General features: G+C 48.4%; 1 protein-coding gene across 3 annotated transcripts; it reads left to right on the forward strand.

Annotated features, from left to right (window-relative positions):
* Positions 1 to 1,284: 1,284 nt before the first annotated feature.
* Positions 1,285 to 20,062, forward strand: LOC105920928 (suppressor of cytokine signaling 7). 3 transcript variants are annotated; one of them, XM_036148651.1, is made up of 10 exons: positions 1,286 to 3,127; positions 5,309 to 5,370; positions 7,006 to 7,110; positions 8,285 to 8,422; positions 11,991 to 12,130; positions 12,207 to 12,375; positions 12,447 to 12,575; positions 13,968 to 14,103; positions 14,275 to 14,446; positions 17,798 to 20,062. In XM_036148651.1, exons 1-9 carry the CDS (start codon positions 1,539 to 1,541, stop codon positions 14,411 to 14,413), a joined length of 2,607 nt encoding a protein of 868 aa, XP_036004544.1. In that variant the 5' UTR covers positions 1,286 to 1,538; the 3' UTR covers positions 14,414 to 14,446; positions 17,798 to 20,062. The 3 variants fall into 3 exon arrangements, with proteins under 3 accessions (XP_036004546.1, XP_036004544.1, XP_036004545.1); XM_036148652.1 differs by lacking the exon at positions 7,006 to 7,110; XM_036148653.1 differs by lacking the exons at positions 7,006 to 7,110; positions 8,285 to 8,422 and having other exon boundaries at positions 1,285 to 3,127.
* The last annotated feature ends 337 nt before the right edge of the window (positions 20,063 to 20,399 follow it).

The raw sequence follows: 20,399 nt of genomic DNA on the forward strand, positions 1-20,399 counted from the left end.
AGCCTTCCTTCATCAGTCCTGTTCCGGCTGGATGTTTAGAGTCTTTTTAGTGCTTTACTTATTTAGCATAACTCGCTAATAATACATCCATAACTTGCTTTCACTCTACTGTTTTGGGATCAGGAGCGGTGCTCCTTGAGCGCCCCCTGCCTAGAGGCCAAGGAACTGCAGGCCTCACCTACAACCAGTTCTCTGCTGGTTATGATCGCCCAGCAGCACGAAAACATGTTACCTGCACACAGTTGGATGACCAAAACACAATAAGCTATCCACATACATTAAATTATGGAAAATCAGTTCATAACTGTTTGAACAATTGAATTTATGATCTAGAGACAGGAAGATGCATTCACAGAACGGAAGCCAGCGCAGTTAACATGGGATTGCGCAATCCCAGGGGAGGCCAAGATCGCTGCGGCTTCACTATCAAGCTCCACCAAGGATTTACATGAAAAATAGCGAAAAGTCTTTTAAAGACAATGTGATAAAAATAAGGAAATTAAATAAAAAAATAAATTTTATTACAAATGACTGAGTGAATCACAATTTATATTATGTTATCATTATTATATATTTTCTTTCTTTCCATGATGACCAGTGAGACCTGGCCCCACTTGCCTCCCCTGACTGCACGTCACTGCTCCAGTCTGGGTCTGGATGGAGCAGAAAAATCTGGCTGTCTGGTCCATCCAGAAGAAGATTCCAAAAAAAAGGTAAAAACAAAGCAACTGGACTTGTTTTCCGTAGTTGGAGACGTTTCGCTTCCTCTCCAGGAAGCTTTCTCAATTCAAAAAGTCTGGAGTAATGTGCAGTAACAAGCTTTATACAATTGGCAAACAAAGGCCTTGTGCTTAGACACAAAGATGCAGGTTCTGTCAGGGAAACCAGTCCAATGTAAAGACGAGTGAAACTAAAAATATTTGCCCCCCAAAAATCTACAGTGACTTATGGAAAAAGGAATAAAAATAATGGAAATCCACCGTCCTTCTGTTGGGAAATTTTAATATAATACTATATGGTAATTCATATTTAAAACTCTAATGAAGTTTTTGAACATTTAAAATCCAAAATTTCACGCATTTGATGATTTTATTTAGAAATAAAAGGTAACAATTACAGCTGGTTTCCCATTCCCCATTAAAGGACAGGTAGCACACAGAGAATATTATTCTAGGCATAAAATACTTTATATATATATATATATAATGTTATGAGCAGCTGATCGCTCTCCGGGCTCCAGCCCCCGCGGATCGATCGGCTCTGATCGATCACCGAAGCCGCCTGCGCAGCTCCGCTCCCCGCCCTCCTCCTCATCACATCCCGTTGTCTCACCGGAGGATGACTCGCTCGGAGGCTAGCGGCTAACCGGGCCGGTGTCTCATGCCCCTTGTCGCTTCGTGCTGGTCCCCCGGAGCCCTTCCCGTCCCGACCCGGTCCGGTCCGGTCTGCAGGTGCGCGCGGCCCGGCGCGGCCCGGAGCGGCGCGGAGATGCAGCAGCTGTTATGTAAGAGCGGAGCCGCTAACGTTAGCCCGCCGCCATGAATGACGCGCAGCAAGAAATGTCTCCGGACTTCGTCCTCATGCGGCTCGTCTCCGCCGCGGAGTACGACCGCCTGGACGAGCCCGACGAGCTGATCCGGCCCGGAGGCGGCGGGTTCGGGCCGGTCAAAGCCGCGCTGGGGCACCGGAGCGGCGGCTTCGACGTGGACCCCAGCGGCCCCGCGGCAGGCCTCGGATCCGCATCCCCGCACTATAGTTCGCCGCTCCCCGGGAAGGGAGAGCTGGACGGCGGCCTGGGGCTGTCGCAGGCCCCGCCGGCCTCCGACGCGCCGCTGTCGCCGCCGCCCGAGGACTTTGCCGCAGCGGCTCAGCGGTTCGTGGACGGTTCGGGGGGACACGGGTCCAGGGCTCAGCTGATGGTGTTACAGAACCTGCTGCGGTCCGGACTGGAGCAGCCGCCCGCGGAGACCGAGCGACAGAAGCTGGAGCCGGGCACAGGTTCGGGTTCCGCCGGCACAGCAGCCGGTCTCAGACCCGGAGGGAAGGAGCAGAACCCCGACTGCGCCCCGTCCCCGGAGGAGAACCTGCAGTGGCACCCGGTCATCAGGCTGTCCAAAGGCACCGAGGTTCCGCAGAACCCCCCGCCGGGCTCGCCTCTGGACCCCGGCTCCATCCCGGTCCTGTGCCACCGGCACCGGCTGGCCAAGTGGCCCCCGGGTCTGCTGGAGCAAGCTCTGCGCCTGGGACTGCTGGAGCCCAGGAAGACCTGCTCGTCTGGGGGCGAGGACCCGGTCCTGGTGCTGGCCCAGAAGCTGGGTCAGCTGGGTGAGGGCAGAGAGGGGGTCGGTGGCGGGGAGGAGGGGGTCCTGCCGCTGCCTCGCTGCTCCTGCCACAGCATCCTGGCCACCGGGCACGCCGGGCCCGGCGAGGACCCGGGCGACACCAGCGACGCCCTGCTGGTTCTGGAGGGCCTGGGGTCGGACCAGGTGGGAGAACTGGCTCAGGGGGGAGGCAGAGACGGAGAGGACGCCAAGCGGGACGAGGAGGCGGGGGACGCGGGTGCCGGGGGGACGCCCGGGGGGGCGGGGCCGGTCTTCTGCCCGGGGACTCTGAGCGGTCTGATGCGGCAGGTCCACAGACTGGCTGAGGAGGCGGGGGTCTGCACCGAGCAGACCTGCCGCTCCGCCGCCTCCCCCGCCGTCGGCAGCGGCCCCCACCCGTATCCCCCCGCCACCCCGCCGCCCCCTCCAGCCGCAGCGCCCACGAGCGGCCCCCGCGTCCCCCCCGACCCGGGCCCTCGCCCGCTGCATCAGCACCAATCCCGGTCCCAGCCGCAGAGCCGCGCCGCCACCCCGAAGCTGGGCGTGGCGGCCGGGGGGGCCGGGCGGGCCGCCTCCCCCCTGGTGGTGCTGGAGGGGGAGGGGGAGAAGACGCCGCGGGGGAAGTCGAGGAAGGGAGGCTCCCTCAAAGTCCGGCTCAGCAAGCTCTTCAGAACCAAGAGCTCCAGCGGCGGGTCGGGGGGTCTGCTGGACAAGAGGCCGTCGCTGGCGTCCTCCACCTCGTCGGGGGGGAGTCTGCTGGACGTGTGGGGGTCCACCTGCAGCGGCACCGACCAGGAGGGTGGCAGGTGAGCCTGTGGTGGCGTTCTGAGGGTCAGACGGAGGAGCGCCCGCCTGACCGCATCAGGCCGCCGCTCCTCCGTCTTTAAACACATCAGCAATCAGGTCAGGGGCCTGAACCAGTCCGGCTGCTCCAAAGGGTTCTTCTACTCCAGAACCACGCGGTGCTCATGGTTCTGATGACTGGACCGGTGTTTTCCTGCTGATTTCAGCCAGCTGGGTGGCAGTGTGCAGCAGCAGCAGACGGGGGAGGCGCTCTGGGTCCGTTTCAGAAGGAGAACTTTCACACGATGGACCGGTTCTGAAACCGTAACAGTTTCAGAACCGGTCCATCGATGGTGAGAGCTGAACAGAACCGTCCATACTCTGAAGTGATGTTGGACAGTGGACCAGAACCAGAACCAGAACCAGAGACTGAAGTCAGACAGAAACCTGCAGGAGGTTCTACAGGCGGTGGTTCTGCCTCTTCCTGTTGACCAAATGCTGGATTGGGTCGATCGTTGTTGATCATCTGGTTCCGTCTCGTGTTCTGATGACCCGTTGAGGTGCTGGGCCCATTTCCAAGGTTCTGTTCGTCATGATTGGACACAGATTGCTGCTTCCTTGTCACCTGCCAGGTGTTTGATCACCAGCTGATCCGATCAGAACCAAACTTCACACGGCGCCGTCTAACTTTTTCCTGCAGCTGTTGCCATGGCGACCAGCATCCTCGCTGCTCAGCAGAGGGAGATGGGGCGTTACCGTGGCGACAGCATCCAGATAAAACTTGTCTCCATGGCAGCAGTTTGTGGGGGGCGGGGGGTTACGCTCAGGTGTGTGCCAGGTACGGCAGTGATGTCACACCCTGGTTGCCATGGAAACTGAACGATGGTGGCCATCTTTGCTTCTTTTGGTTTCCTCTGAGTGTAACGAGCTGTTGCTGCCGCCTGTTCTGGTCAGAAGAACCTGGAGACATTTGGGTCGCTGACGGACCTCAGACCTCTGATCTGTAGTCAGACTCACCTGGAAATAACCGCCATGCTGCCTCCTGTACAGACCAGCTGTACTTTAGTTCAGCTTTATTTATTTAGCTCCAATTAACACACATCATCTCAAGGCTCTTTATAAAGTCAGATTCCATCAGATCCTCCAGGTTGGTGAGAAAGTTTCCTCTCTAAGGAAACCCAGCAGGTTGCATCAAGTCTCTCCAAGCAGCATTCACTCCTCCTGAAAGAGCGTAGAGCCACAGTGGACAGTCGTCTGCATTGTTGATGGCTTTGCAGCAATCCCTCATACTGAGCATGCATGAAGCGACAGTGGAGAGGAAAACTCCCCTTTAACAGGGAGGAGAACCTCCAGCAGAACCAGAACCAGGCTCAGTGTGAACGCTCATCTGCCTCCACCCACTGGGGCTTAGAGAAGACAGAGCAGAGACACAGAAAGCTCAGAAGCTCACATTGACCCAGGAGTACTTTCTATGTTAGAGAAGACAGAGCAGAGACACAGAAAGCTCAGAAGCTCACATTGACCCAGGAGTACTTTCTATGTTAGATGGTAATAGAGGATGATCTGCCTCCCCTGATTATGTCACAGCTAACAGAACGCCAGACCAGGTGTACCTTCTATGAAGAGAAAAAGGACAGAGAACTAAAAGTTAAAAGCTGAAATAACAACAAACAATGCAGATTGGAGAGCAGTAGGAGAACTCAGCAGAGAGAGAGATAGACCCTGATGTCCTCCAGCAGCCTAAGCCTATAGCAGCATAACTATAGAGGTAGCTCAGGGTAACATGAGCCACTCTGACTATAAGCTTTGTCACAAAGGAAAGTTTTAAGATTAGTCTTAAAAGTAGACGGGGTGTCTGCCTCATGGACCAAAACTGGGAGTTGGTTCCACAGAAGAGGAGCCTGATAGCTAAAGGATCTGCCTCCCATTCTACTTTTAGAGACTCTAGGAACCACCAGCAGACCTGCAGTCTGAGAGCGAAGTGCTCTGTTAGGAACATACGGGGTAATCAGAGCTCTGATATATGATGGAGCTTGATTATTAAGGGCTTTATACGTTAGAAGAAGAATTTTAAATTCTATTCTTGATTTAACAGGAAGCCAATGAAGGGAAGCTAAAACAGGAGAAATATGTACTTGTTGTCTGAACTGAAATGGATGCTGCTGTGACTGAATCTGTGGGTCGGTTCTGTTTGACTCCCGCAGGCTGCAGGTATCCAGACCTCACAGTGCCTTCTCCCCGGTGCCGTTCACTCCTGCTTTCACCGGTGAGTCCACCTGTCCAGGTGTGTCTGAATTCTGCCGTCTTGCCGTCGTGTGTTTGTGTGTTTGGTTGAAGCCCAGCAGGAAGTTAACGAGCTGCTGCCGCTGATTGATGAGGAGCATCTGTGACCACTTTAGTTTCACACTAACGTTCTCACTGAAGGTTTAATTATAGACTTTATATTAATAAACAGAACCGGCTCTCTGGTGTTCTCCGTCTGCTCCTTCCTGTCTACCGCTGCTTTCTAACTCTCCTCACAAGCAAAGTCTGTCTGAAGGAACGTCTGATCTGGACCCTCATTAGTCATCATCACTGATGAAGAGGAAGTCACTGAGGACAAATTAGACCAGCTTCAGCTTTCAGCTCATAGTTTTAACCTGAGTCCAGGTGTTGGGGGGGGGGGGTTCTAGACGGTCCTGATCCCAGCGTGTCCTCCCCTGGCGTTCCCCAGGGCTGCGTTCTCAGTCCCTGTTGGTTATCGGGAACGCCATCGGTAACAGGAGTCGTTCTGCGGGACGTTTATCGTCCGCCTGTGAGAGAGGAAGAGCAACCTCCACCAGAACAAAGTGTTCCTCCACTAACTGGGTCAGCTCAGGCCGAGTAAAACGTAAATTTAATGATAGAACCTGTCTTTGCTTCTGTGTCCTGGTCAGACGGTTAGTAAACGTTTCCAGGAAAGTCGCTGACTCAGCTGATCTCACAGAAACCTTTTAAAATGTGAAAGATGTTCTGCCCTCATCTCTGCTGCTGCTGCCGGCTGGAAGGATCTGGAACCTGAAGCCAGGAGCAGCTCAGAGAAAGCTAAAATAAAATTAAAATAAAGTTCAGAGAAAGCTAAAATAAAAATAAAGTTCAGAGAAAGCTAAAATAAAAATAAAGTTCAGAGAAAGCTAAAATAAAATAAAGTTCAGAGAACGCTAAAATAAAATAAAAATAAAGTTCAGAGAACGCTAAAATAAAATAAAAATAAAGTTCAGAGAACGCTAAAATAATGTAAAAATAAAGTTCAGAGAAAGCTAAAATAAAATTAAAATAAAGTTCAGAGAAAGCTAAAATAAAAATAAAATAAAGCTAAAATGTGACGCTGTGTCCTTTTAGGCCAGTCTTTATTCCCTGGAGGTTCCTTTACGGTTCTTCCTTGGGTCTTCAGTGACCGTGAAGGACACTATGAAGGTGAGAACCCTGAGGAACCTCACAGGTGCTGATCCTTTCAGATGGTTCTGGTGGTTCTGAAACTGATCTGAGCAGCTAAAGAAACAAAGCCGGTTGGGTTTTTGTGACTGAGCCGCCAGGAATCAGCTGAAGGAGGAGAGCCTCCTCAGGAGAACCTGGGTCCCTGGTTCCTGTGCGGTTCCTCAGTGAAGGCAGCTGGAGTTATGGGTCGGGTTTTCAGCCGCTCTCATCGGGGCGCTGGTCCAGTCTGAAGTTCTGGATTCATGTCTTCATCGGTACTGGATCGGTTCAGACCCAGAACGTGTTCAGGTGACCCAGAAAGTTCTGACGGACCGGCCGGAGCGTCTAGAGCAGGCAGGTGGTGACCTGTCAGGTGTGACCTCATCACCATCACCTTCATCATGAAGCCCCGCCCCTCCGCTCACTAACTCCTCCTCCTTCCTCTAACCCCTCTGCCTCTGTCCAGGTGAGACGGTCTCTCTGGTCGATGTGGACATTTCTCGCAGGGGGGGGAGCTCTCACCACCCCCCCACCCCTCCTCCGCCTCCCAGACGGAGCCTCAGCCTGCTCGGTACTTCCTCTCCTCCTCCTCCTCCTCCTCTCCTTCCTCTCTCGCTTCCTCTCTCGCTTCCTCTTCTGCTTTCTGCTCGCTGTGCCGCCGCCGGGTCTTCGCTCTCAGGTAGGATTCTGTGTTTCTTTCAGCCCGGGTCCGGTTCTGATCAGCGGTCCTGGGTCCGTTCAGGTGTACGGTCGGCTCCTTTGTTCCCCGCTCAGCAGACCAGCCTCCTGACGGGTCGGTGAGCAGAACCGGGCGATGAGCAGAACCGGGCTGGAAGCCAAACGCAGCGGCGCCGACGTTGTCAGAGACTTTAGTCTGACTTAAAGTCAGATCTGCTCGTTTTAAAGAGAAAGCGGCGTTTTTTTAGCGTTTTAGATAAATTCCAGGAAGTAAAATCACCTTCAGAACAACAAAAAAACTGGAGATGGACCTCAGCTTTGGTTCTGATCCGGGGAAACCAGCTTTATCTTCCCAGCCGGGTCCTTTAAGGACGTCAGGAAGCTGCCGTTCTCCTCGTTTGGCCCCGTTCCCATGGTTACCGGACACGGGGGCGGGGCCTCCCTGGTGATTGTGCTGATTTGCATATTTAATTAGTGATGGGCCGGGCCGAGGTTCTGGTGAACCGGCGAGCCGTCTGCGTACGGTTTAGTGCGTCTGGCGGTTCTTTCGGTTCCGCTTCAGTTGTTCCCCGTACAGAACGCGGTCTGAAAGCATCCATCAGAACTGGGTCGTCTCCAGCAGTCTCTGTTAGGACGGGTCAGAACCTCAGGCAGGTCCGGCAGCTGGACCCTCCTCTTCCTCATCCATTCGGGTCCGTGTTCTGAAACTTCTGTCGGTTCCTGGTCCAGAACACCCGGGTCCAGTAACGAGGCCGACCGGCTGGACTCTGGAGAACCCGGCAGGTTCTGGACCAGGAACGCTCCAGAAGCTCTGCTGCATGTTCCTCGGGTTCTTTGGATGGTTCAGGAGGTTCTGCTGAGGCAGGAACCAGCAGAACCGGGTTCTGCTGTGGTCGGTGTCGTTAACGGGTGAAGCTGGGCGGGGCGGTACCGTCAGAACCAGGCGAGCAGGTAGAACGTGTCCGCGGGCCCGTGTGTGTTCCTGAAGCTGTACGTGAAGGCAGAACCGGACCCGGCAGGAGGTCCGGACGCTGAACCCAGCTCTTTGTGTCTCTGCCGACCCGCAGATGATTTCGGGGGTCCTCCTCAGCCTCAGGGACCCTTCATGGACCGGACCGCCGGCGCCTCCATGCAGTCCCTGCCCCCCCGGCCCGTGGCCCCCAACCCCACGCTGAGCACCATCCAGCACAGCCTGAGCCTCAACGGTAAGACGCCGACCCGCTGCCGACCCGGGTCCAGAACGGTTCTGGACCCGGGTCCGTTAGCTTTGTGCTCGTTGTCTCAGTCTGCCGTTAACGTCCGGGTCACCTGGGCCGCCTCTTCTAACGGGCTGCCGTGGTCTCAGCGCCACCGGATCAGAACGCCGGTCCAAACACGTCTGCAGAAAATCAGAACTTTAGCGGATCATCTGCAGCCTTTAACCTTTTCTGACCCAATTCGGTTCCTTCTGCTGCAGCCTGAGGCTCGTCTCTCTCAGGTGCACGGGCGGAACCACTGAGCTATATAATACACTGGAGTGCTGATTTTGCTGAAAAACTGAAGTCACTGGCCGCCATCTTGCTCCTCCCTACTCTCACAGAATCCCACAGGATTTGGTTGCAACAACAAGCAGTTTTCTGGCTGAGTGAAAACGTTTCACAGGTAATTCTACAGTCAGTAGATGTACTAACACTATCAACTACTAGGAAATTAGGTGCTGAAATATTTTACTTGTTATTCATATTATATATATATATATATATATATATATATATATATATATATATATATATATATATATATATATAGTATATATATCTGTTATATCTATATATAATGTATATGTATCTATATATATATATATCTATATCTATATCTCTCTCTATCTCTCTCTATCTCTATGTCTATGTATCTCTATCTCTACATCTGTATATATATATATATATATATCTGTATCTGTATCTCTCTCTATATACATATGTCTCTCTATCTATCTCTATATCTCTCTGTCTCTGTCTCTCTATGTCTCTCTATCTCTCTCTATGTCTATCTATGTCTCTATCTCTGTCTATATCTCTATCTGTCTCTCTATCTCTCTATATGTATCTCTATGTATCTCTATCTGTATCTCTCTGTGTCTCTGTATCTCTCTCTGTCTATGTCTATCTCTATCTATATATGTATCTGTATATATATGTATCTGTCTCTGTCTCTCTCTCTCTCTCTGTCTCTGTCTCTGTCTATATATATATCTACTCTCTCTCTCTACTCTCTGTCTCTCTCTCTCTCATCTGTCTCCTCTCTCTCTGTCTCTCTTGTGTCTCATCTGTGTGTGGTGTGTGTGTGTATATATATATCTATATATATATATATATATATATATATGTATGTGTGTGTGTATGTATATATATGTATACACATATGTAAATATATGTTTTTGTATATTGTTATTTATATATTTATAAATGTTAAACATATATATTTAAATGAATAAAATGCAAAATATTTCAGCACACGACTTTCTCAGTACTAGATATTTTTAGAACATAACATAAAACTATATGGCATTTGACATTTTAAAAGTCTTAAGCCCCCCCTGAACATGAGAAAATCCTCGTTATTCGATGCTGTAGCGCACATATTCCCTAGCCTCGTGAGACCATCCTGATCGCGCGAGCTTTCAAGGTTTCACTCGCAGATCAGTCTGGCTACTCCATAGACATATATAAAGAGTAGACCCCGCATCGACCGCTCTCGCCTATAGGCGCTGACGAGATTTAGGGGCGCCATCTTGGGGCGGTCGACAACTCCGCTAAGTCTAATGTGTTAACCAGGTGCAGAATCAATTTTAATCAACTATAACTCGTTTAATGTTGAACTAATTTTCACATTTGTTTTGCTTAAAACTTTAAAACTATAGCTATTATAACAAATGGTCCAATGCGTTTAAATAATCTTAGTGGGGTTAAAAGTAATAGAATATTCTGACATGATGTATGTATGTTTCAAAACACAGCCACGCACACATTTTTTATAATTTTTGTATTGCTATATAAACAAACACATTTGTACATGTACATATACTTCCCAAAAAGAACCCGTGATGGGCGAAATCTGTAAAGTAGTAACCTTTATTTATTTTTTTACAATTATTATATACAATGAAATACACTATAGTATATTGAAACCATAGAACAAAACCTTTTTACCGGCCCAAGCATTTGTTTAACAAATGAAAGTACTATATAAACGTTTTTTTATTATTATTTACAAATAAGCTGTAAAATAATAATTTTAATCAATACGAACTGAAGGCTTCAAATTGCGGAGATCAGCGCGGCCCACCGCGACCCGAGTCATTGGATTAGAACGGGAGAAAATGAAAAATTAATATAAAAAAATACAAAGTACAGTAGGACAAATAGTGACTCGTGTGTATTTCACTGCTCTTTTGACTGAGGCGCTGCATCCGTGACTCCGCTCTGTAGCGTTTTTTTTCTTCTAAAGCCCGCGGTGCAGGTGAGGTTTTTTTTCGGGAGAAGAACACATTTTTATTGGTAGTTGTCACTATTTTTTCTTCTGGGCAAAAAGATTCTTATAAACCGACACGCCACCTGATGAGAACTGTAATGAACGGCTCATCAATGCAAATCCGTGAAGCAGCGAGACGTGAAAGGTGAACCGCAATATAGCGAGGGTTCACTATATATATATATATATATATATATATATATATATATATATATATATATATATATATATATATATATATATATATATATATATATGCTGTTTATTCACTAATGTCTAACAACAACTTTGTATCCCCTATAGAAAACTTACATTCTGATCAAAAATATAAACAATGTCTTTTCATCTTGCTTGTGAAAGTTATCCCTCGAGCCCTGACATAAATAGTCCCTCGATTTAAACAAAAATGAGCCGCACAGTGCTGAGGCATCATTAGTGTGTCAGCTTGAATCAGCAGGATTAGGTATCAAGTCGACCGCCCCAAGGTGGCGCCCGTAATTCCTGCGCAGCGACAGTCAATGCGGGGTCTACTCTTATATTATGTCTATGGGCTACTCTCCGTTAAAGAAAATTTGGAGCCGTTCACCAAACGAACGTCCAATCAGCGTTGGCTATGAGGCGGGTTGAGGTGTGACGCAACGGGAAGCGCGTCAGTTCAGTCTAAAGAACATGGCGGCTTCAGCCGATAAAACTAGCGTTAGCGTGGCTATCGAGCAAGTTTTATCGGAATTACAGAGTATTTCTCTGCTGAGCTAACGAGCCTTTACCTGCAGCAGCAAGAGTAGCTTGGCTTGTGGTTGTGTTTTCGTCGTCGCTCTGTTACGAGCGACGACGAATCTGATTGGTTCATTTGGCCCGTCTATCACCAACATAGGCCAATCAGCTAACCAGTATTTTCGCCCCTTCCCAAAATTACTTCAACGGAAGGTTTCCAGATGGATATGCGGAGCAAATCTATCTGGCGGAGTCAGGTAACATATTCCCTAGTTACTGGAGGAAAATAGGGAGTACCAATATGGCGGCTTGTGGCTTCACAGCGACTCGTTCTAACAGACGGTGATTAGCACTCCAGTGTATTATATAGCTCAGTGGGTGGAACCGACTCGTTCCCTCCTCAGAACCTCCTACAGAACCAGAGTTCTGGCAGAAATCAGGGAAGTTTTGGGTTTCTCCTTTTAAAACGGTGAAAGTCTAGAGCAGTCAGGGTGTGATGGTGTTGTCGGGTCCGGTTCTAACTCCTCTCTGGGTTCTCCTCCCCTCCAGACACCTTCCTGCGAGGGTTACCCCGCCCGGTGCCGCTGCGGCCCAACGGTCAGAACCCCCCGCCCCGGCTCGTCCCCCGCTGCCCGCTGAGCCGACCCGAGGCCGGCTGCTTCGCCACCAGCCTGCGGGAGCTGGAGAAGGTGGGGTCGCCGGCCGCGCTCTGATTGGGCGGCGGGGGAAAGGGGGCGGGGCTTAACGGTCTGGGTTTGGTTGCAGTGCGGCTGGTACTGGGGTCCGATGAACTGGGAGGACGCTGAGATGAAGCTGAAGGGCAAACCGGACGGCTCCTTCCTGGTGCGGGACAGCTCGGACCCTCGCTACATCCTGAGCCTCAGCTTCCGCTCGCAGGGCGTCACGCACCACACGCGCATGGAGCACTACAGAGGTACCGGAACCGGCCCGCCCCGCCCGGCCCGGTCCGGCCCGGCCCGCCTCACGCCTCTCTGTCTCCCACAGGAACCTTCAGTCTGTGGTGCCACCCTAAGTTTGAGGACCGCTGCCACTCGGTGGTGGAGTTCATCGAGAGAGCCATCATGCACTCCAAGAACGGGAAGTTCCTCTACTTCCTGCGCTCCCGGGTCCCAGGTAGGAACCGGCCAGCAGAACCTGGAGAACGTCGGGGGTTAGCCCAACGTGTCCGGATTTATAGGGCTGAACAATTAATCGCATTTTCAATATAATCGTGATTTAAAAAAAACGCAATTTCCAAATCGCAGAGTCTGCAATTTTTGGCTATGTAACAATTAGGGAATTAGACGCGTCCATTAGGTGTTGGTAAAATGTTTAAAGTGGGTTTGCCTCCACATGGAAGGGAAGACAGTTGCAGCAGTGAGATAATCTAGTTTTATTACTTGTTTTAGAGTTTATATAATCATACAAAGCATTAAGTACAGGTCAATCAGTTTAATACATAGACTTGTTTGTTGGTTGAACTTTATGTTGAACAAGGATTGATGTCCAATTAAATTAAAAGCTGTTCTCTTGAATAATATTCTGATTAATAGAAATATTAAAAGTTCATATTTAAAATAGTCCTTGTTTACAAACATCTTTATTTAGAGGCCATTTTTGTTGCTTGTGGTTAATGCAGAGAAAAGTCAAAATTGCAATTTTGGTTGAAATATATTGTAGGCAGAACGCAATCATTACTGCTCTGAGTTTAGATGCTGTGGGTCTTTTAGCAACTAACCCGCACAGCGAGGAAACAAAATGATTTGTTGTTTGTATATGTTTTAAAACACATAATAAATTAAACTGGAAAAACAAATCACATTAAATCGCAATATTAAGAAAAAAATCACAATTAGATTATTTTCCAAAATCGTTCAGCCCTAGTCCGGAACCACGAGCGCTTTAAAAAGTTCTGCATAGAACTTAGAGCCATGTACCCAGATAAGATAAGAGATAAGATAAGCTAGGCTTTATTGATCACTTGTCACATCGGGTCAATAATCAAAACAAAGGAGCCAGAATCCCGGGTTCTCCGCTGGTTCTTGGAGATGTTCTCCTCCCAGATGTTCCTCATAGGAAGGAACCCAGCAGGAAAATTTGCTTCAGAACCTCCCGGTGAAATAATAACAAAATCATTCGGGTCCGTAGCAGAGCTCTGATCAAAGTTCTGGATGGAAACATTGGCTGTAGGATTATTCTAAGAAAGTTTTAGGTTCTGATGAACGCAGACATAATCCTGTCCAGAACCTTCTGATCCATTTCTTCCTTGCTGTAATCCAGACTTCTGTGAAATCTGCAGAACTGGTCCAGATCGACACAGGACTTGTTTAAAGGTGATTTTCCGTCCAGTACCAGAACTTGTCTGAGTTCCACCCGGCAGAAACGGGTGAAACCGGGTTTGGGTCGCTGTTGAATGGTCGGTGACTCCTGCAGTCAGAACCATGGGGGTGGTTCCGGCCCACATCGAGCCGCCGGTGTTCCTCCCGGGTTCTGCTCGGTCACCTGGTGTTCCACCTGTGCTTCCAGGTCTGCCGCCCACGCCGGTCCAGCTCCTGTATCCGGTCTCCAGGTTCAGCAGCGTCAAGTCTCTGCAGCATCTGTGCCGGTTCTGCATCAGACAGCTGGTCCGGATCGACCACATCCAGGAGCTGCCGCTGCCCACGTACGTACCTGCCGCTGCTGCCGCACCTGGGACAAGCCCCGCCCCCCACCGCTAAAGGCGGGGCCTGTCAGATGAGGTTTCAGGGTGGATTGTGTTGAGATGGTTCTGGTTATTTAGGACAGAACCGGCCGCGGGTCGCAGCTGAACCTCCACCTCCTCTCTGCCCTGCAGGCCTCTGATCGCCTACCTGAGGAAGTTTTATTACTACGACCCCGAGGAGGAGATCAGCCCCATGCTGCAGGACGCCAAGGAGGCCACGGAGCGCCGAGCAGAGCCCAGCAGCCAGCCGGGGGTGGAGTCCCAAACGTAGCACTGGAGCCGGGCACGCCGAGTCCATCCACAGGTAGAACCGCCTGCAGAACCCGCCTGCAGAACCCGGCTGTAGAACCCGCCTGAGGTTTCTATTGAGAAAGCTGCCTCTGGTTTCTTTCTGCTGATTACGTGTCGCTGGGAGAACTCCTGCTTCTCCTCCTTTTTATGCTTCTGCTGACGTCATCTGAATCGCGACGGCGCCGGTGTCGGTACCAGATCGTCTCGCTACCTGATGACGTCTATATACGGCAAATCAACTCAACTCAAACAAACTACATTCAGTCTCCATTTGTTACAAATCAATTTTATTTTGTTAATTTACGGTTATTTTCCTGTAAATTAGTCGAGGCATGAAAACTTTTAACATCATTTTGGAATACTTGTGTGGTAGTCTGACAATTTAATTGGTAATTTTGCAGGATCAAAGTTACAACCTTAGAGAAATTTAATTCCTCCAATTTTTTTTTTAAGTTGTGAAGGGAAACTAAACCATAAACTCATTTCATTTTTAATAAAAGTCAGCAGCCAAATTTAATTTTATCACGGCATTCATCACTTTAAAATCAATACCGTTCATTCCTCCTTTTTGTACTGATGTTGTTCTTTCTGATCACATGTTTTTTTTAATTATTCCAGATGAAATTGTGATGAATTTGATTATTTTTTTTATTGTGGTATTTGGTACATTTAAGATATATGCTGGATAAACTAGTCTGGCTAGCTCTTCCATTTTTGTTAACAATATTCTTCCAAACATTGAGCCAACTGTCAAATATTTGTTGATTTTTATTTATTTATTTATTTATTTTGTAAAATGGCTTGAATATTTGTTTAAGCTTTTGAGAAAAAAGAAACCGCTAAATTAACTTAATAAAATTGATTCATTACAAATGCAGACCGCGGGCTCTATGTAGTTTGTTTGAGTGGCGTTGCCATAAGGTGACGTCATCAGGAGGCGCAGGGACCATGGAGAATTTCTTCGTAAAATTGTCCGTTTACAAACGCAATCCCGCTCTAGAATAAAACCTACACCCCGCTATAATTACTTTAGTAAGTTGTCCAGACCAATGACAATATTTTGCGCAATTGAGCAAACGTTAAACCAACCATGTATAGTGACGTCATCAGAAGGCGAAGGACCCGAGTCAATCTGGTACCTACACCGGTTCCTGCTGCAGGAACCAGGAGGCCCTGGCCCTAAAGTTTTTACTGCGGCCCCCGGGGTAAGAGCAGACCACCAGGGTGGAGAACCTCCCTGATGCCCCCAACCTCTGGGGTGGGAAGGTTTGGGTGGTCATTTCAGACCAAACTCCTCCACAGCTCAGTTTTTCTGTCAACCTGAATGGTAACAGATGTGACCTTTAACCTCTGCTTTAGGCTCCAGCCCTACACCTCCACTCCCAGTTTATGTTGTTTCTAATGAGTTTTTAAACGTATGCCCCAGGTGAGCAGCGCTGCCACAGAATCAGCTCCACTGTGACGGCGAGCCTTTAGCCAATCAGAGGCTACGCTGTGGGGCGCCGTGCTCACCTCAGGATGCCAGATGCTTGAAACTCAGAGGATCTGACTGCATGACCTACTTTCTGATAACCCGAATAGTTTCTGACCACTTGGTGGCGCTCATGTGTTACTGAGAGTTGATCCTGTAGTATAAACAAAAACAGCGTGTTCCATTAAATCCGCTTTATTCCCTCACATTATTCTCCATATTTAGATACGCAGCATAAGAGCCGGTCTGACAGGTTTGGAATAAAACTAAATAAACTTCTGATGTTTAGTCCCTGAAACAGACTGAATGTTGATGCCAGGAGTCTACAGTCAGCCAATCACAAGACGGCTTCCTGTGTGATGTCACACAGCCTCAGATGTGACTTTATGGCAGGTCGATTTAACATAAAATCGGCTTCACCTCACTTACGGTCCAGATATCTTAAATAGATTTTTGACTAGACATAAGAAATAATTAAGATATCTGTATTTATATTTTGACTAGGCAAAATATAAATACAGATATCTCTAATTACATTCTGACTAGTCCTAATGACGTCAGATGTAGGCTACCATTAGTTTGTATGGAGGCTCTAATTTAAGATATCTTCAACACATTACTTACAATCTTAAAGGTATATTTCAGATATTAACAATTAAATTATGACTAGTCATAAGGTAAATTTGAGATTTCTCGGTTTTTGATCTGACTAATCATAATTCCAATTAAAGGTATCTCAAATTACCTTTTTATTCAAGATATCTTTAATGTATTTTAAGATTTAATTACAGATATGTTGAAAGCAAATAATGACTAGGCAAAACTATGTTTTAGATCTAGAAATGTCTTTTTGTCTAGTCAAAATTCTTTTGAAGATATCTAAAAAGAATCAGAGATATTTTGACTATTTTTAATCTAGAGAGCCTTTGTAGTTCAGATATCTTGAATTATCATTCTGACTAGTCAAAACACGCCATTTATGTAGCATTTTAGGTGGAAAGTTTAAAGCATCTTTACTGGCGTTTGCTATTCAGTGGTCATCAATGTCAGGAATGTCAAGCGCTAATTCTCCTGTTTTAACCATGTTTAATGCTGCAGCTCGTGCTCAACATGAATTAAGAAACAAGAATGAATCCAGATATCTAAAAATGTCATTTTGACTCGTCATAATTAAGTTTAAGATATCTTAATTATAATTCCGTATGTGTGACCCTTCAAATGACCAATCAGGTGACGTCATAATAATAATAATAATAATAATAATAATAATAATAATAATAATAATAATAAATTTTATTTCAAGCGCCTTTCAAAACACTCAAGGTCACTGTACATGTAAAAACAATAAATGGTAAAATCATGTGAGATCTCTAAGGGCATTTTGATTCTCCAAAATGTGATTAAAGATATCTTGAATCGTTCGTCTTACTAGTCAGAATATAAATGCAGATTTCTTAAAGCACCAATCAGGATAGTCAGAATGTAGTTTTTACCAGTCAAAACTTGTTTTTTGGTATCTTAATTGTATTTAAGGATAGTCAGAAGAAGCTGATTTTATGATAAACTGGCCTGCCATAATACGTTTGGGTCGGAGCTGCTCTGCACCTTCAGAGGATTCACAGGAGTCAGAACTGAACCTGCAGGACAGAATCGTCCCGTGAACAAAGATGTCTCGTTTTATTTATCGGGTCTAAAGCGGTTAATGATGTCATAGCAGACCTGACCGCTGGCTGCAGAACCCTCCCGGTTCTCATCGTGGTGATGTTCTGAGAAGGCGTCCATGGACCCGCAGTGTATTTCTGGTGATGTGAAGCGGGCCGGGCAGCAGAACGTCCTGGTTCTGGTGGGTAAAAAAGGCGGACTGCCCCTTTAACTGGGCTTCTCTCCCTGCAGGTCTTCTCTTTCTGGACTCGATCAGCGACGGACGTTCAAACATTCAAACTGGACTCTGACTGCAGCCAATCGGCTCCCTCCGCTCAGTCTCGTATCCGGGCGGGTTTCAGATGATCCTCCCTCCTCTGATTGGCCAGCGGAGGGACAGGGGATGAGGAGACTCCGCCTCCTTTCTGATGTCATCACCATCAGCTGGACTGAGGCGCTGAACGCTCCGCCGTCGGTCGCCTCCAGGATCCGGAAACTTCCAGGAGCCGGAAGAACGCGGCGGCGCCGTTCTGTGGGATGGGCCTGGATCAGCGGAACCGGCCGCTCCCATGATCACATGTTCAGAACCTTCAGTTCTGCTTTCACTTTCAAACTTCTCTGAAATTTTCCAGATGTTCTGATGTTTTTTTTTTTTTTTTTATCAGCTGCAGCTTTAAACTCTAAAACATGATTCTGGGTCAAACCTTCCACCGGTTCATCGGCACCACGCTGGTTCTGACTCGGCCGGACCGGTTCTGGATCGGGTCCGGGAGCAACAGATGGGCCCGTTTGGCTTCAGAATCGTCTGACATCTGGGTCGTAAACGGAGAGGAAAAGGTTCTCCCTGCAACGCTGCAGCTTTGACCTCTGACCTCTGACCTGAGCGGCTGTAGCGCTGCAGGGACCAGGCGCTGTTGGGTCGGTGTCTCCTCCTGGTTCTGGAAGGTCAGAACCTCTGCCTGGTGTCTTGCACACAGTAATAATAACCAGGCGTTTACATGCGGTACGTAGCTCATCCTGACCCGACCCAGCAGGCCAGAACCACCCTGACCGACCCGACCCATCTGGGTTTGTTCTCTTGACCCGGTCCGTCCCTAAGCTGAGCCTTCAGAACCAGCAGAACATGGTCGGCCTTTAAGGTCCGATGAAGGAATTCATGATTTTCTGATGTTCTGAAGAAACGGATTTGGGAATTGGACCGGATCTGGTGACGGAACACAACCAGAACCTTGTTTCTGTGTGCATGTCTGCAGCTCTCTGATGGTGCTGAGACTCGGAGAGGTTCTGAAATTAGAATCCGAAGAAGGTCCGGAGAATCCCACCTGATCAGGGAAACCCGCTCAGCTGGTTCTGTTCTTCCCTCCTTTGGAAACAGCAGAGATGCGGTTTGATTCTGGGCTGATAACCGGGTCAGAGGAACCAGAACCTCTGCTGCTGTTTCCAAGATCAGGAAAGAACGTTTGGGTTTAAAAGCTGCAGCTTTTGTCCGACCCGGTTCTGATTGGTGTGTTCACGCTGCTGTACGTCTCCACACTGGATTAATGTTGAGGAACTTCTGGGACCGGGTTCTGATCCGATGATTCTGGTTTGAACCTGTCCTGCTGCAGAGTCCGGTTCAGGTACGACTGAAGGGGGCGGAGCCTCTGTTCAGGTGTGATGATCTCTGGAGCCTCAGCATTTGGTACCAGAACCTGGACCTGGACCCACAGGTTCCCTGAAGGAGAACCTCCTGAGCATCGGCCCGGTTCCGTCTTGTTTCCAGAAGTTTTCAGAACTTTTATGTAGTTGTCTTCAAGCTGCAGCTGACCCGACCCGTTTTTCAGCACTTTTGGTTCTGACGGCCCGTTCTAAGGTTTAAATGTTCTGCTGACGTGACGAGGAGCTGCGCTGAGATCCATTCTAGAGAAGTTCTAGAGGAATGTATTTTTTCGGGTCGGCGGTTCTTCACATCCGGGTCGAATATTTACTTTTAGAAAATATTCTGTTTTCCATCTGATTGGATTTTATCGGGTTTCTGTAAAAACATTGTTGATGAAGAGTTTTTGCTGAGCAGAACCGACCCGGTTCTGCGTTTGGACTCGGTTCCCCCATGGAGGACCGGTCGTGAACATGGATGCTGCCCGGATTCTCCAGGTTGTTCTGGAAGAATCCAGATGGCCTGGACTTGTAAAAAAAAAAAGAAACGGTTCTGAGGAGCGAAGCACAGTTCTTCAGAACTTTTCCATCTGGGTTTTTCTCTGGGATTCGGACCTGTGGATCCTGGAGGCGCCGACATTACCCAGAAGCCCAGAGCAGGGTTACCGTGACGACTACTGAGCTACAACCACGTCGGCTTCCTGACGTGCCGCTGGACCGACCCGTTGGGGAGGACGGAACCAGGACCGGTGGGTTCTGGGGGACGGGTCCATGATGTCAAAGCGCTGTAAATGTTCTCTGGAGGACATGTTGTTGTTGGTGAGGAGCAGTAATGTGTCGTTGTTGTGCAGTCGCCTGTTAATAAAACACGGTGGGACTCCAGTCTGCCTCCTGCAGCTCCTGCTCCGTAACGGCTCGGTTCTGGTGCTCCTGGATCAGAACCGGAACCGCTGAGATCTTCCTCTAGGTGGACGGAGCTCTGCAGCTGCTGCTACAAGAAGATTATTAAAGTACAACTTGGTGGAATAAACAGCAAAAATGACGATAAATTAGGCGTTAAAACGTTAAAAAGGCTTTAAGCTTCAGTTAAGTTAGAAAAATGTCTTCAGTTCCTTTCTGTAAAATAATGAATGTGTGGACAGAATGTGGAGTTGAAGCTACGCTGATGTCCAGCAGAGCAGGAAGGCTTCAGCTCAGCGATCACTCGGGTCCAACCCGC

Source organism: Fundulus heteroclitus, chromosome 16 (assembly GCF_011125445.2).
Source record: "Fundulus heteroclitus isolate FHET01 chromosome 16, MU-UCD_Fhet_4.1, whole genome shotgun sequence".
Taxonomy (NCBI): Eukaryota; Metazoa; Chordata; class Actinopteri; order Cyprinodontiformes; family Fundulidae; genus Fundulus; species Fundulus heteroclitus.

Coding starts and splice junctions, on each gene's coding strand:
- LOC105920928 (XM_036148651.1), top strand. CDS start 1,539: ATGAATGACGCGCAGCAAGAAATGTCTCCGGACTTCGTCCTCATGCGG. Junction 3,128..5,308: donor ACCGACCAGGAGGGTGGCAG/GTGAGCCTGTGG, acceptor TGACTCCCGCAG/GCTGCAGGTATCCAGACCTC. Junction 12,131..12,206: donor GCCTGCGGGAGCTGGAGAAG/GTGGGGTCGCCG, acceptor GTTTGGTTGCAG/TGCGGCTGGTACTGGGGTCC.